Source organism: Anabrus simplex, chromosome 3 (assembly GCF_040414725.1).
Source record: "Anabrus simplex isolate iqAnaSimp1 chromosome 3, ASM4041472v1, whole genome shotgun sequence".
Taxonomy (NCBI): domain Eukaryota; kingdom Metazoa; phylum Arthropoda; class Insecta; order Orthoptera; family Tettigoniidae; genus Anabrus; species Anabrus simplex.
The window spans coordinates 65,170,779-65,183,844 of record NC_090267.1 but is presented as its reverse complement, the minus strand read 5'-3'; the positions used below and the strand labels follow the sequence as shown (position 1 = coordinate 65,183,844).

The following is a 13,066-nucleotide window of genomic DNA, read 5'->3' as shown; positions in this document are numbered from 1 at the left end:
CGATGTTGTGAGGCTCACTTACACAAACCGAACATGGCAAACAAGGTGCGAGCGGATATTGATCGTGGACGGCCGCGCCCATAGTCGACGTGTGTTCACGTCCTCGTGCTCTATTCTAAGTACGATCTTTAAAAACACCGCTCATAGAGCTCTCGACTTCAAGAGAAGCTAGCACCGAAAAAGTGGCGTAAACTTCAGTGAGATCACCGTCAAGAGTTCTTCTTTCACTGAAATATACAACCCAGCCATCGCTATACTAGCCTTTGCTGTGATGGTTGACGTATACTACAGCCATCAGCCTCATGCCAAAAGAAGGACTAGAATACATTGTACCGAGCGAGTTGGCCGTGAGGTTAGAGTCGCTCAGCTGTGAGCTTGAATTTGTGTGGTGGTGGGTTTCGAACCACGCTTCTCCTGTGAGTTGGGGAAGTAGAATAACACCTACGGTATCCCCTGCCTGTCATAAGAGGCGATTGGAAGGGGCCTAAGGGCTTCTTGACTTGGGAGCGTCGGTTGTCGTTCACGGGGCACTTAGCTGGGTCGTGGCATTATTTTCACTTGTGACAGGCTCCTATCCTATCCTATCCTATCCTATCCTATCCTATCCTATCCTATCCTATCCTATCCTATCCTATCCTATCCTATCCTATCCTATCCGAACGGGCGAGTTGGCCTTGCGGTTAGGGCCGCGCAGCTGTGAACTCTCATCCGGGAGATAGTGGGTTCGAATCCCACTGTCGGCAGCCCTGAAGATGGTTTTTCGTGGTTTCCCATTTTCACAGCAGGCAAAAGCTGGGGCTGCACCTTAATTAAGGCCACGGCCGCTTCCTTCCCATTCCTCTCCCATCGTCGCCGTAAAACATCTCTGTGTCGGTGCGACGTAAAGCAAATAGCTATCCTAACCGACCTCCCTTGGCCAACGCTTGTTCTTTTCCGGCCCGACGCTACTAGGTTACAAGGGCTCAGGGTTCCTTCATTTGCATGCCCTTCGTGACCCCTGCCTTTCTTTGACCGATACCTTCATTTTTCGAAGAATCGGATCACTTCCGTTACTTTATATCGTCGCTGTTCGGGTGAAAGGTCTCATTCATTACTTTCCTTAAAACTGGTTACACCTCCAAGCCACATATCGTCCATTAAGAAACAATACTGCGTATTTGACAATGCTCTTCCTGTCCAATATTTTCCTTCAGTCTGGTCACGTCTCCGGGTCAGATATTGATATGCAGTCCATCAGAACAATTTTCCTTGAGTTCGTTTTCCTACGCGCCTCGGTAAAGAAAAATGAACCTTAAATACACCATACTCTAGGAGGGGTTATGTCATGTAAACATACATTCCTACAGTACGATACAGTAAGGTTCATTTTCCTTTACACATACGCATAGGAAAATTGACTCAACGAAAATTGTTCCGATGGGCTGCATATCCACAAGTGGCTGAGAGGCGTGACCAGTCTTACGGAACGTAATGGATAGGAAGAGCATTGTCAGATACGCGGTGTTGTTTCTTAAGAGACGATGTGGATATTTAGTCCATCAGAATAATATTCGTTGTGTTCATTTCCCTTTGCTTGCGTATAAAGGAAAATGAACCTTAACGTACCGCACTCCAGGAATGTATGTTTGTATTATTTACTTACGCACACCTACAGTATAATATACTTAAGGTTAATTTTCCTTTAGACGTTAGCATACGAAAATTGTTCTGAAAGACTGCATGTCCATACGTGGCTGGGAGGCATGACAAGCTGTAAGGAAAATAATGGATAGGAAGAGCATTGTGAGGCTTGTCCTTGTGCCCGAACAGCGACGATCTAGTGGATTGTTGCCTGGTTGTACTTCCTCTTAAAAAATATTCACCGCCACCACCACCACCTCAAATCCCACTTTAGGCAGCCCTAAAAGTGGCTCCCCGTGGTTTCCCGTTGTCATAACAGGCAAATGCTGCGACTGTACCTTAATTATGGCCATGACCGCTTCCTTCCCACTCCTAGACCTTTCCCATCCTATATGTGTCGGGGCGAAGTAAAACCAATTGTTAAAAAAGTTTTTACTGTTTGTTTTACTTTGTACCAAGATTACCATAATACCCGATTTTTACCGGGGACCACCCGTTTTTGAGACTTTTCTCCTACCGTGCTAGATAGCTGCAGTCGCTTAAGTGCGGCCAGTATCCAGTGTTCGGGAGATAGTAGGTTTGAATCCCACTGTCGGCAACCCTGAAAACGGTTTTCCGTGGTTTCCCATTTTCACACCAGGCAAATGCTGGGACTGTACCTTAATTCCAACTCCTAGCCTTTCTCAATCCCATCATCGCCATAAGACCTATCTGTGTCGGTGCGACGTAAATTCAATTTAAAAAAATAAAAAGAATTCTTTCACTTTCACGTCTTTCGTAGCCCATTCCTTCCTTTTCCGGATACATTCATTCTTTGAAGAGTCAGACTTCTTCCATTTTCCTTTTGATTAATGTTAAGAGAGGATAGTTGCCCAGTTGTAGAGCAGATTTATTTTTCCAGGCAAAATTCGGCTACTGGGCCCTCCCTTCCATTTAACCACAAAGCGCAAAATATTTACATGCACATAACTTATGTATTTGGTTAATCGTGTCAGAAACGTAACATAATACATCAAAGATATGAAAATAAAATACATCCTAAAATCCAGGCAAGCAACTCAATGTTGAAATCATCCTAGTAATATGAGCTACGAGTTTTACGTAAATAAAATATAATGAGGTGTGAGAATATATTCCGTATTTATTCCTAAAATTTACAATCCTATCTTAATCATCGTTATCTGGTCTATTAAATTAGCTGCTACGAAAGCTAATGTGAGTCAATGTATTGTTTTACTTAAGACCTTATAACTACATTCGGTGCGGACATTTTTCAAAAATAAAGAAACGAATGAGGGCATTGAACCAAGGAACACTTTACAGAAAGAATTATGGAAATATGTTAGTTTTGCTAGGATTTGAATAAAAAAGAAGACGAATAAAGAAACAGCCAATTTGAAGCATTATTTTCTAGAACTGCATATAGGCCACAAGTGATTTTCGAAAGTTGTTGCTTTAGTTTGACAGAACTATCCAAGATTCACAATATGAAACCTGTTTGGCCCCTTTAGCCCTTCAACCTTCGGCACAATTGAGGAAATTACTTCATTTTACGTGTTTTCGTGGTGTGGGGACCCCAACTTTGCCTGCTAAGAACTGTTTTATACATAAAAATTGGTACTAGAAACATATCATTTCCAAAAATTACGTAACAACACATCACATGGATCTACCCTACACACACACACACACACTATGTATATATATATATATATATATATATATATATAGGGTGACCAGTATCTAGCCAAATTGCATGCTTCCTTGGTGGCATCAATCAGGTTCTGAGGAGAACTTGTAGTTTGGCACAACTTGCAGAAAAGGAGATGGCTCATGGTCTGCTCTCCACATCATTCACATAGTGTGGAGTCGCAGGGGAATCCCCACTTTCTCGCGTTGGTCTTTGATCTGCCTGGTGAGTGCCTCCCATGTTGACCAACTCCTCATTATCTGAGGCTTTCATAAGATACCATCTGTTCTACGAGTTAGCTTTGTCTGGAACGCCATGAATTTACTTCAAATTCTGAGGTGGTTATTTGAGTGGGACGTAAAATTTCAGGTTTAACAGTTTTGATGTAATACCTATGCACCACATCTTATAATATACAGTTATTTTCAATCTGTGGCATCATCTATTCTAAGTAGAGCCTCCGTGGCTCAGAGCGGCAGCGATCGGCCCCTTACGGCTGAGTTCCGTGGTTCAAATCCAGGTCACTCCATGTGAGATTTGTGCTGGAAAAAGAGGAGGCGTGACAGGATTTTTTCGGGTAATCAGGTTCTCCCTGTCATCTTTCATCCAAGCAAAAACCTCCAATATCATTTCATTTTATTTGTCAGTCATTAATCATTGTCCCAGAGGTGTGCGATAGGCTTCGGTAGCCGGCACAGTCCGTATCCTCGCCGCTAGATGGGGTTTTCTTTCCATTCCTAACCCGGCTGAAAATGGAAACAGGCTTTGGATTTTCCTTTTCAGTAACATCTATTCTGACATACAGTTGATAATGTTATGACTGGGCGAGTTGGCCGTGCGGTTAGGAGCGCACAACTGTAAGCTTGCATCCGGAGGAGAGTGGGTTAGAATCCCTCTGTCGGCAGCCCTAAAGATGGTTTTCCGTGGTTTCCCATTTTCACACCAGGCAAATCCTGGGGCTGTACCTTAATTAAGGGCACGGCCGCTTCGTACCAACTCGTAAACCATTCCTATCCCATCGTCGCCATACGACCTATTTGTGTCGGTGCGACATAAAGCAAATTCTAAGGGAAAAAAGGGATAATGTTATGGGAGACAAAGAGTTCATGAAGTATTTTCCTGTATTAAATGTGATTGCTAGAGGTGCCTCCAGCATGTCAATTGATCAATCGTTGAAGATTGTTTGCAACGTTCAGCATCATATGCAGCTTTAGATATCATGCCAAGGGCAAGTCCAAAATTAAGTTAGTGAAGTACGAAGAGAAAATATCTGTGTGTTGATGACCTAAAGAGCGGTTAACTTTTGTCTTGTCTTGGTACCAATCAAACATTTTTTTGTAAATTGCTACTCATGAATCGGATTATAAATTTAAAATAAAATGAAGGTAAGCACACAATATTATGATTATGAGTAACATAGTCAGAAAGTAATTGCTCATACTGTAAGTAGAGTCCGAAATGTTAGGCAGTTATAAGTTAGAACGCAAACTTATTGAAGCGGGTAACAAGTATAGATTACCCCACACAACGGATGTGTTATGAGAATTGCATGAACTGTAGGAGTACAGACCATCAGACTCCCTAGAATTTATGTTACTCTTACTACATAATGGAAGAACGGGCTAGACGACACCCCTTAATAATCAAATAATTTGCATTCTAACCAATTATTGCATAAACATCTGGAGCCTACTCATAGCAAAAAGGGAAAAAAACATCAAATATACTGTAAAGATATCGAACTTCACAACAATCCTCTGAGCGGAAACAATTATTCTTAGAAAAGTAACCCAATATTTCGTACACACCGTGTCTAGAATATCCGTTATTTTGCAGCCAGGATGCGACACTCTTGGCAGCACGCGGGCGACGCTCGTCCCCGCTTGGACGACTCTCAGTTCACGGTCAAACATCAGGTGGAAGGGGAACACGCGGCAGAATGTAGCGGGACTCACTTTAGGCTCTGAAAACATACACGTGAGCGAATATTAATACAATACACAGTAAACAAAGTGCATTGGATTTCATTTGGTCATTTTGTTCATGGAAAAGGAATTTAAATTAGATTCAACGTACTAATTGATGACATGATGTCAAACATCCAGGGGTGCAATTTCAACACTTCCAGTATGTACATGAATAGCCTGTAGCGTTATATACTTACAATAAATTAGGCTTGCGACAGGAAGAGACAAATAAACAATTATTACTGTCGATTGATGAAATTAACATTAATTAATTTATCAGATAGCCTTTAGAGCAGAAAGTGTCCGAAGAAATGTTTGGCTCGCCTTGTGCAGGTCTTTTTATTTGACTCCCATAGGCGACCTGCGTGTCTGGATGTGGTATGGTGATGATAATGAGGTAGGGAGCGGGTGAAATCCGGTGTCGGCTTAGGACGCTGTTGATGGTGATTGGTCTATTGGTACACCTTCGTACTAATCCATGGGAGTAGGCTATGTGCCGTTTCTTCCTACTATCGTATATCATGTTATTAATTTAACATCATTAACTCCTGTGATAAGATTGATGTCAGGAATGACATCCAATCATAGAAAATCGCTGCAAAGTTTCATCATTTTATTATGTAATAATTAAGTTCAGAATATTTTAAGTAGGTAAAACGTGCATCAGGAAGATAGGCTATTACCAAACGGAAAGTGAAATATATATCTGTTCGACTGCGAAAATGATGATACTGTCTGTCCGTTTCCGGAGGTTCTATTAACTATGTTTTGATACCTATAGTCGCTCAAGGAAATGAACGCATAGTACTGTATGTTCCTCATATTTAATTATACAACAGTAGAAATGTATTTATAAATCACTGACGAATTTCCTAATTTGAAGTACATTCAAATTGTCATGAGGAGGTATTCAATGAATGTTATTAAAGTGTATAGGAGATTGCGTTATCAAAACAGATTTGTCTAGAACATTTTCTTCTTCAAATGGAAGCTTTCAGACGCTGAGGCAATGCATAGAGTATGTGAAAAGATATGACACTCTTTGATGTTGATATAAATTAGGAATAACATGTTATTCTGCAAGTATGTCAAATACTTGTAAAATTACCATTGCATTTGACGAGTAAATGAGAGAAATGGGTGTGTAGAGGTGAGGTCCGTAGATCGATACGTGAAGTCAGTTAGCGCTGCTTGCTTGACCAACAGGTGTCCGGTGGGAACCATCAGTTGATGTAATGGAGCGTTCTGCTTCTCATGGGGAAACGATAGGTTTAACTGCGGAGAGTCCCCTCTGTTTAGCAGGTATTGATTTTATTCCAGTCTATCAAGCTACATTCTTCATGATTTATTTCATACGGCAGAAGGATACAAGTTTATAAACAATGATAACAAATATATATACCTGTTTGAGAAGTCTTAAAATAAATAAATGTGATCACCGTGTGGTGCTATGAAAGAAATAGCATAGGCTGCTGGTCCTAAATCTCTGCTTTTGGAAATCCCAGCAATTAGAGGACACACAAGTATGAGTACTATGGGAATTATTAATGATAATAAAGAAGCAATGATTGAATAAAATCCTAACCTATCGAATGTGCCGAATTATCAAAATATCCTTCATAGTTGAATATCTAGCTTCCTTCTTTCTGTTGACCCATTTGACAGAAATTTTGAAGCCCTCATTTCGCAATTTCTCAGTATTTGACACATAGGTGTTCTTAAAACTGTCTTCATATCATAACTATCCTTTACTTTGGCCTAGTTTTTACCGAGAACTATAGCAGTCTCAGCAAGAAAAGCCACATCATTTACTAATGCAAAAATCGTATAGAAATCACTCTAAATCATTCTAAATCTATTCAGGGTAGATATGCACTCAACTGATACATTTTCAGAGGTTGCTCAGGGGTGTTTGCTGAGTGTATTTATATACGGAGCCCACAGCCTCCGGTATCTCCTTATCGAGTAGGTGGATGTTAATATATTAGACTTGCAGTGTTTATAGGACTGATGCTAGATGAACTGGGATATTACAAATAAATTAATCAAGAATTCACTAGTCTCTGACTGCCGTAAGAACATGTGTAGAGGGACAGGAAGTCGCATATTACAAAACAAATTGCATGAGTAATCCAACAACCCCGTGTTAAAACACAATTTAGTCAGATTTAGTTACATTACTATTTGAGACCTGTGTCTTTACAGCAACTGTCCAAAGCACAGATTTACTGATTACCACACACTGTATAGTGACTCGTTGTGGATTGTCTCACGCTCTCTAATATCCCAGGAGATCGGCGTACATAATCTGTGATTGTAGAAATTCGCAACCGAATCCAAGGGAGTGTCACCGGGAGTATCGTAAACTAAGCTCTTAATATGGCCTCAGTGGAAGAACTCCATCGGTGCCACATCTGGAGGCCGAACTGGCCGTAAAACAGAACCACCTTGACCAAATTCTCATTGCCCGAACTGTATTTCAACGTAGTCTGTAGCATCACGAGAAATGTCGCCTTGTTATATTGAAACGACATACGCCTGCAAATTATCAGCCTGTTTACAGTCATTTAAAGGGGTCAGGAATGGAATGAATGAAGCCCCTACTTAGCGGCGAAGACAGTAATTGTGAAGACTGCCGAAGCCTTTCACACTCTTCTGGGGCAATGATTAATGACTGACCAATTAAATTATATTGGAGAGTGTTTTGGAATGAATGATGACAGGGGAAACCAGAGTACCCGGAGAACAACCCCTTTGTCCAGCACAAATCTTGCATAGATTGACCGGGATTCGAATCACGGAACGCAGCTGTGAGAGGCCAGCGCGATGCCACCTGAGCCATGCAGGCTCAGAGGATGTATTGAAGGAACGTGCTGTGAGAGGCCGACGCGCTGCCACCTGAGCCATGGAGGCTCAGAGGGCGTATTGAAAGAACGTACTGTAGAACCGTCCGTCGGGAAGTACAGTATATAACATCCATTCGCACAATCATCTTCAGTACAGAGAATATCTGTTGATAGGCGAGACCCACCGATGCATGCGGGTTTGCGTCGGTCTAGGTATGGCTATTCCGACTATTAAAACGGCCTTCTTTTTCGAACATTGGCTCGTAGGTGTGAAGTGTGAAAGCAGCATTCATTCATTTCGCTGAAAGATAGTATTTTGCACAGAACAGTACAAGAATGTTGGTCATTGCATTGATCTTGTAACCCATATCTGGTATCAGCTTATGACTCTCAAACGTTCCCGTTTTCTCAAAATACCTGTGGAATGCAACAGAAGTTAGGAACCGAGCTCGATATCTGCAGTCGCTTAAGTGCGGCCAGTATCCAGTATTCGGGAGATAGTAGGTTCGAATCCCACTGTCGGCAGCCCTGAAAATGGTTTTCCGTGGTTTCCCATTTTCACACCAGGCAAATGCTGGGGCTGTACCTTAATTAAGGCCACGGCCGCTTCCTTCCCACTCCTAGTCCTTTTCTGTCCCATCGTCGCCATAAGACCTATCTGTGTCGGTGCGACGTAAAACAACTAGCAAAAAAAAAAAAAAATAAAGAAGTTAGGATGTACGTAGTTCGACATCACGCCGATAGATACAGCTGTGTACCTACTGTACGTCATCACGGCGAATGTGAGAATATAGCTCTACTGACAAAAACGTATTTTTCTTCAAAAAGTACAAAAGTCGTGGTATTGAGAGGTTAATTGTATTGTGAATGACAGACAGAATAGGGATTTTAAATATACCGGTGGTCAACCAGCCCCTTGCGATCCACTTTTTTTTATGCAACCCTTCACACTTACTACAATTCTGAAAGGCATCGCTCCCTCTCCCTAAACCGGGATAATATAACGAGATGTGAGTTTACGGACTAGAAAACAGCAGAAATCGAGAGTGCCACTATTAATTCATTATAGGTACCTCAAATGAACCCGTAAAGCGAGTACAGATACGGAACGGGTACTTCCAAAGAGGAGGTGGACGCACAGACCGGGAACACAGCACTGTATAGGCTGGGAAGTGGGCGTCGTTCGTCAAGTGTTGCAGTAGCTCACATCGATGCCACGAAATTTGAAAAGTGGTATGAGGGCTGGAACGGGGTCCACTCAGCCTCGGGAGGTCAACTGAGTAGAGGTGGGTTCGATTCCCACCTCAGCCATCCTGGAAGTGGTTTTCCGTGGTTTCCCACTTCTCCTCCAGGCGAATGCCGGGATGTTACCTAACATAAGGCCACGGCCGCTTCCTTCCCTCTTTGTTGCCTATCCCTTCCAATCTTCCCAACCCTCCACAAGGCCCCTGTTCAGCATAGCAGGTGAGGCCGCCTGGGCAAGGTACTGGTCATTCTCCCCAGTTTCATCCCCGACCAAGAGTCTGAAGCTCCAGGACACTGCCCTTGAGGCGGTAGAGGTGGGACCCCTCGCTGTGTCCGAGGGAAAAACCGACCCTGGAGGGTAAACAGATGATGATGATGATGATGATGATGATCTAACCGGTCACCACCCTCTAGGACCCCGGGAATATCCCAGCGGTGATGAGGTTAATAACCTTACCCACCAGTTGAGGGAAAAGAAGGAGATAGGAAAAGAGAGAGAGAGAGAGAGAGAAAAAGAGAGAGAGAGAGAGAGAGAGAGAGAGAGACAGAGACACTGGTGTGAAGGTTGCTATTGTGTCCGCCCCAAGAGGGTAGTTTAAGCGAACACAAGAGAAAACAAGGGCGAAAAAGAAGCAACAAGTAACAGTACATCAAAAAAAATTCCAAGGATAAAACCGGCACCAGCCAACAACATGATACTAAAATTACCCAAAGGAAGAAAAAGAGACACTTACCCAAACCGTGGAGGAAAAGCGACTTAAGGTCCGTGGACAACCAAACCAAGAAAATAGTTGCAGCGCTGCACCAAATGTGGTAAATGAAAACCAACTTTTAAGTGATATGAAAGGAAACTTTAATAGACATTTAAATGAGAGGTAACATTTCAAGATAATATTAGGAGTGGACCTAGGTTCATTATTAATTCAGAAAATACTTTGAACCATATTGTTTAAAAGAATGTAAATACTTGACTAACAATAATTGGATTAACCTGCAAGAAATTAATATGATTAATAAATAAATACCCAATGAGGCAGCTTTAAATAAGAAAATGCAGACTTCATTTAACAAAATAAAGGAACTAAATCGTAAAAATCAACAGGGAAAAGAAAAAAAAACAACAGTGACCTCCATACCGTCAAACAAGATAATTAAATATTGATTTAAATGTGATCGATCACGCGTTTAAGAAAAAAAAAACAAATACCATGTTTAGTAAACAAACCCTAGTCCCATGACCTTTAGGCCGGTTGCCTTTTAACTTTACCACAATTCGTTCCAATTTCTACCAAGGGCAATTTCCAAGGGCACACGAAATTAAAGGAAGAAGTTACACATTTCGCCCAGCCAAAAAACGAGACGAAACGACCAAAGGTAGGCCGAAATAAATCACTTTATATGAAATAAATGCCAACGATACCAGGCAACAAAAATATATTCATCCCACAAGAACACATCAACCAACAACAATCGCGGAAAACAAAACCCACAACAATTACCCAAACACACGTTGCCATAGTAACGGACAAAACAAAGCACGGACTACAAAAGAGAAGTAAAACCAACGGTTTAAAATCAAAAATAAAACAGAGATCCCAGAAACAATGCAAAAAGAACAAAAGGAGGAATAAAACCCAAAAGGCAAGGAACCCGAAGGAAAGCTAACCCCGCTACCTTGGAAACTGCGCCTTGGTTCACACCTTATTGTACAATCAAGTGCAAAAAAAACTTTTACAGAATTTTACGATAAACATACAATTTTTTTTTTCACCGTGCGAACTGCATTCTAAAATGATTAATTGCCGAAACCGTTTCCTAAGGTTCACAGACGCACACGATATCCAGCACAATTTTCGAAGAGGAAGTCTTAATCCAAATATTATTATTATTATCATCGTTACAGTTATCTTGAAGTACGCCGAAACACATAAATCTTCTTGCTTCCCCAGAATTACTTTAATCCAAAACAGTTACATACCTTTGAGTCCAGAAAAATTGAGAAGTTCAAACCTTGGCCATTGTTATTGAAAACCGGCAACCACGAGGCCGTGAACTAAAGTTGTTCACCAAGGATCCTGGAGGATTATCGTAGCGAAAACATAATCCAATGAAACAGTAGGAGGCCAGCAACTAATAGAATATGGGATAATCCCTCTTAAGTTTGTTTCATGGGGGTTTCAGCACTACCACTCCCCGCATAGCGGAACACTCACATACACGTCTATCCATGGCGGCTACAGCACGCCGACTCCCCAGGAAGTAGTTGCTAGGGGTCAAGACTAGACTCGCCTCACCACTCGCTCACGCGCAGTAGGCGCAGACCAAAACTCCGTTCAACAGCGCGCGGCATATCATAACAAGGTAGATATTGGCGAAAGCCGATTGACATAGAATTTCCAAATGGCAACACACATGCCAGTTCGAAAAGGTTATGGGGGGGGGGTCACAAACTACATAATACTGTCTCAGTCCTCCCGCCCCGAAAGACGACAAATCTGAAGCATAACACGATGATGATGTGGTGGTCACATATATACTAAATTTGGGCGAAGTAGTCCAACAGGAAACGACCACCAAGATTAACTAATTTTAGTTAGGAGTTCACATGACCAGGTTAATAGTCCAAGACATAGTTCCATATCACATAGTTTTTAGAAATAATTGGCGGGGTGCGATCAACATCAGTGTCCAGAAACGTTAACCGAGCACTCGGAAAATCACCAGAGTAAAGTTTGTCATCAAATAGAGAGCACAATGACCAGAGTTCACCAAATATTCAGTTTCACCCAATACACATTGTTTTCAATGCATCAGACAATGATATAGTTTATGACACATGACGCAGTTCACCTTGGGGTTCGGCAACTCTCACACTAATCACAGATATACTGACCAAAACTAAACGAAAACCACATAATTATAAGTCCACGCATCCAGGTTATTTCCTCAAGCACGGTGGTAAATTAATTTTTAATGCACGAATGCCTTTACAAGTCTCCTTTGATATTAAGGAAATGCATGATCTTGTGTTGCAAAGGGAGACAACAGGGGAAATGAAACGCACCGGAAAACCCGAATGGGGGCAAAACCACAAGAAGAGGGAGAAAAAAAAAGACAAACCAGGAACTTAAGTAGGTGAGTTTTCAGTTACAGGATCCATAGATCCGCCAATTAACTTTACATAGGCTAGTTACCAACAAACTAGCTGAAGCCCAGAGCTTTCCACTTGGTCCAATATAGTACCGAAGGAAAAGAAGGGTCCATACAACGACAATTAAGAAATCAAAGGGAAACTACGTAAAACACACCATGTTACACTGCCACGAAGGACACTTAGCCATGACACGTAGAGAAACAATGAACAAGAACACATAGACACATAGGGTACGATCCAACACATAATACCAACTAGGACTAAGACAGATATCCCTAAGGATCAAGAACATAACGGAAGGGTAAGCAGTAATATTATTCAAGCACAAATCACCCACAAGAAAAAAATATATAAGAAAAGGTACAGGACCACACCAAAGAATAGACGTCCTTGGAACATATGGTTTCGAATAGCAGGAGTTAAACTAAGAGGACACATGAAAGACCTATCAAATTACACTTTTAGATATTGGAGTGACACACACACAACCACAGAGTGGCGAACTCGTCAATCGGTCCAAGGGTCAAGAACTAGGGGTTGAGCG

The 13,066-nt window shown here is 41.7% G+C and overlaps 1 protein-coding gene across 1 annotated transcript in view; it reads right to left on the bottom strand.

Moving 5' to 3' along the window:
• The window catches only part of Gycbeta100B (guanylate cyclase soluble subunit beta-1-like), a 146,741-nt gene that overhangs the window by 72,930 nt on the left and 60,745 nt on the right, over positions 1–13,066 (bottom strand). Inside the window, exon 7 of the mRNA XM_067144105.2 lies at positions 5,119–5,273. Coding sequence (XP_067000206.1) covers positions 5,119–5,273 — 155 coding nt within the window. The remainder of the gene's footprint in view (positions 1–5,118; positions 5,274–13,066) is intronic.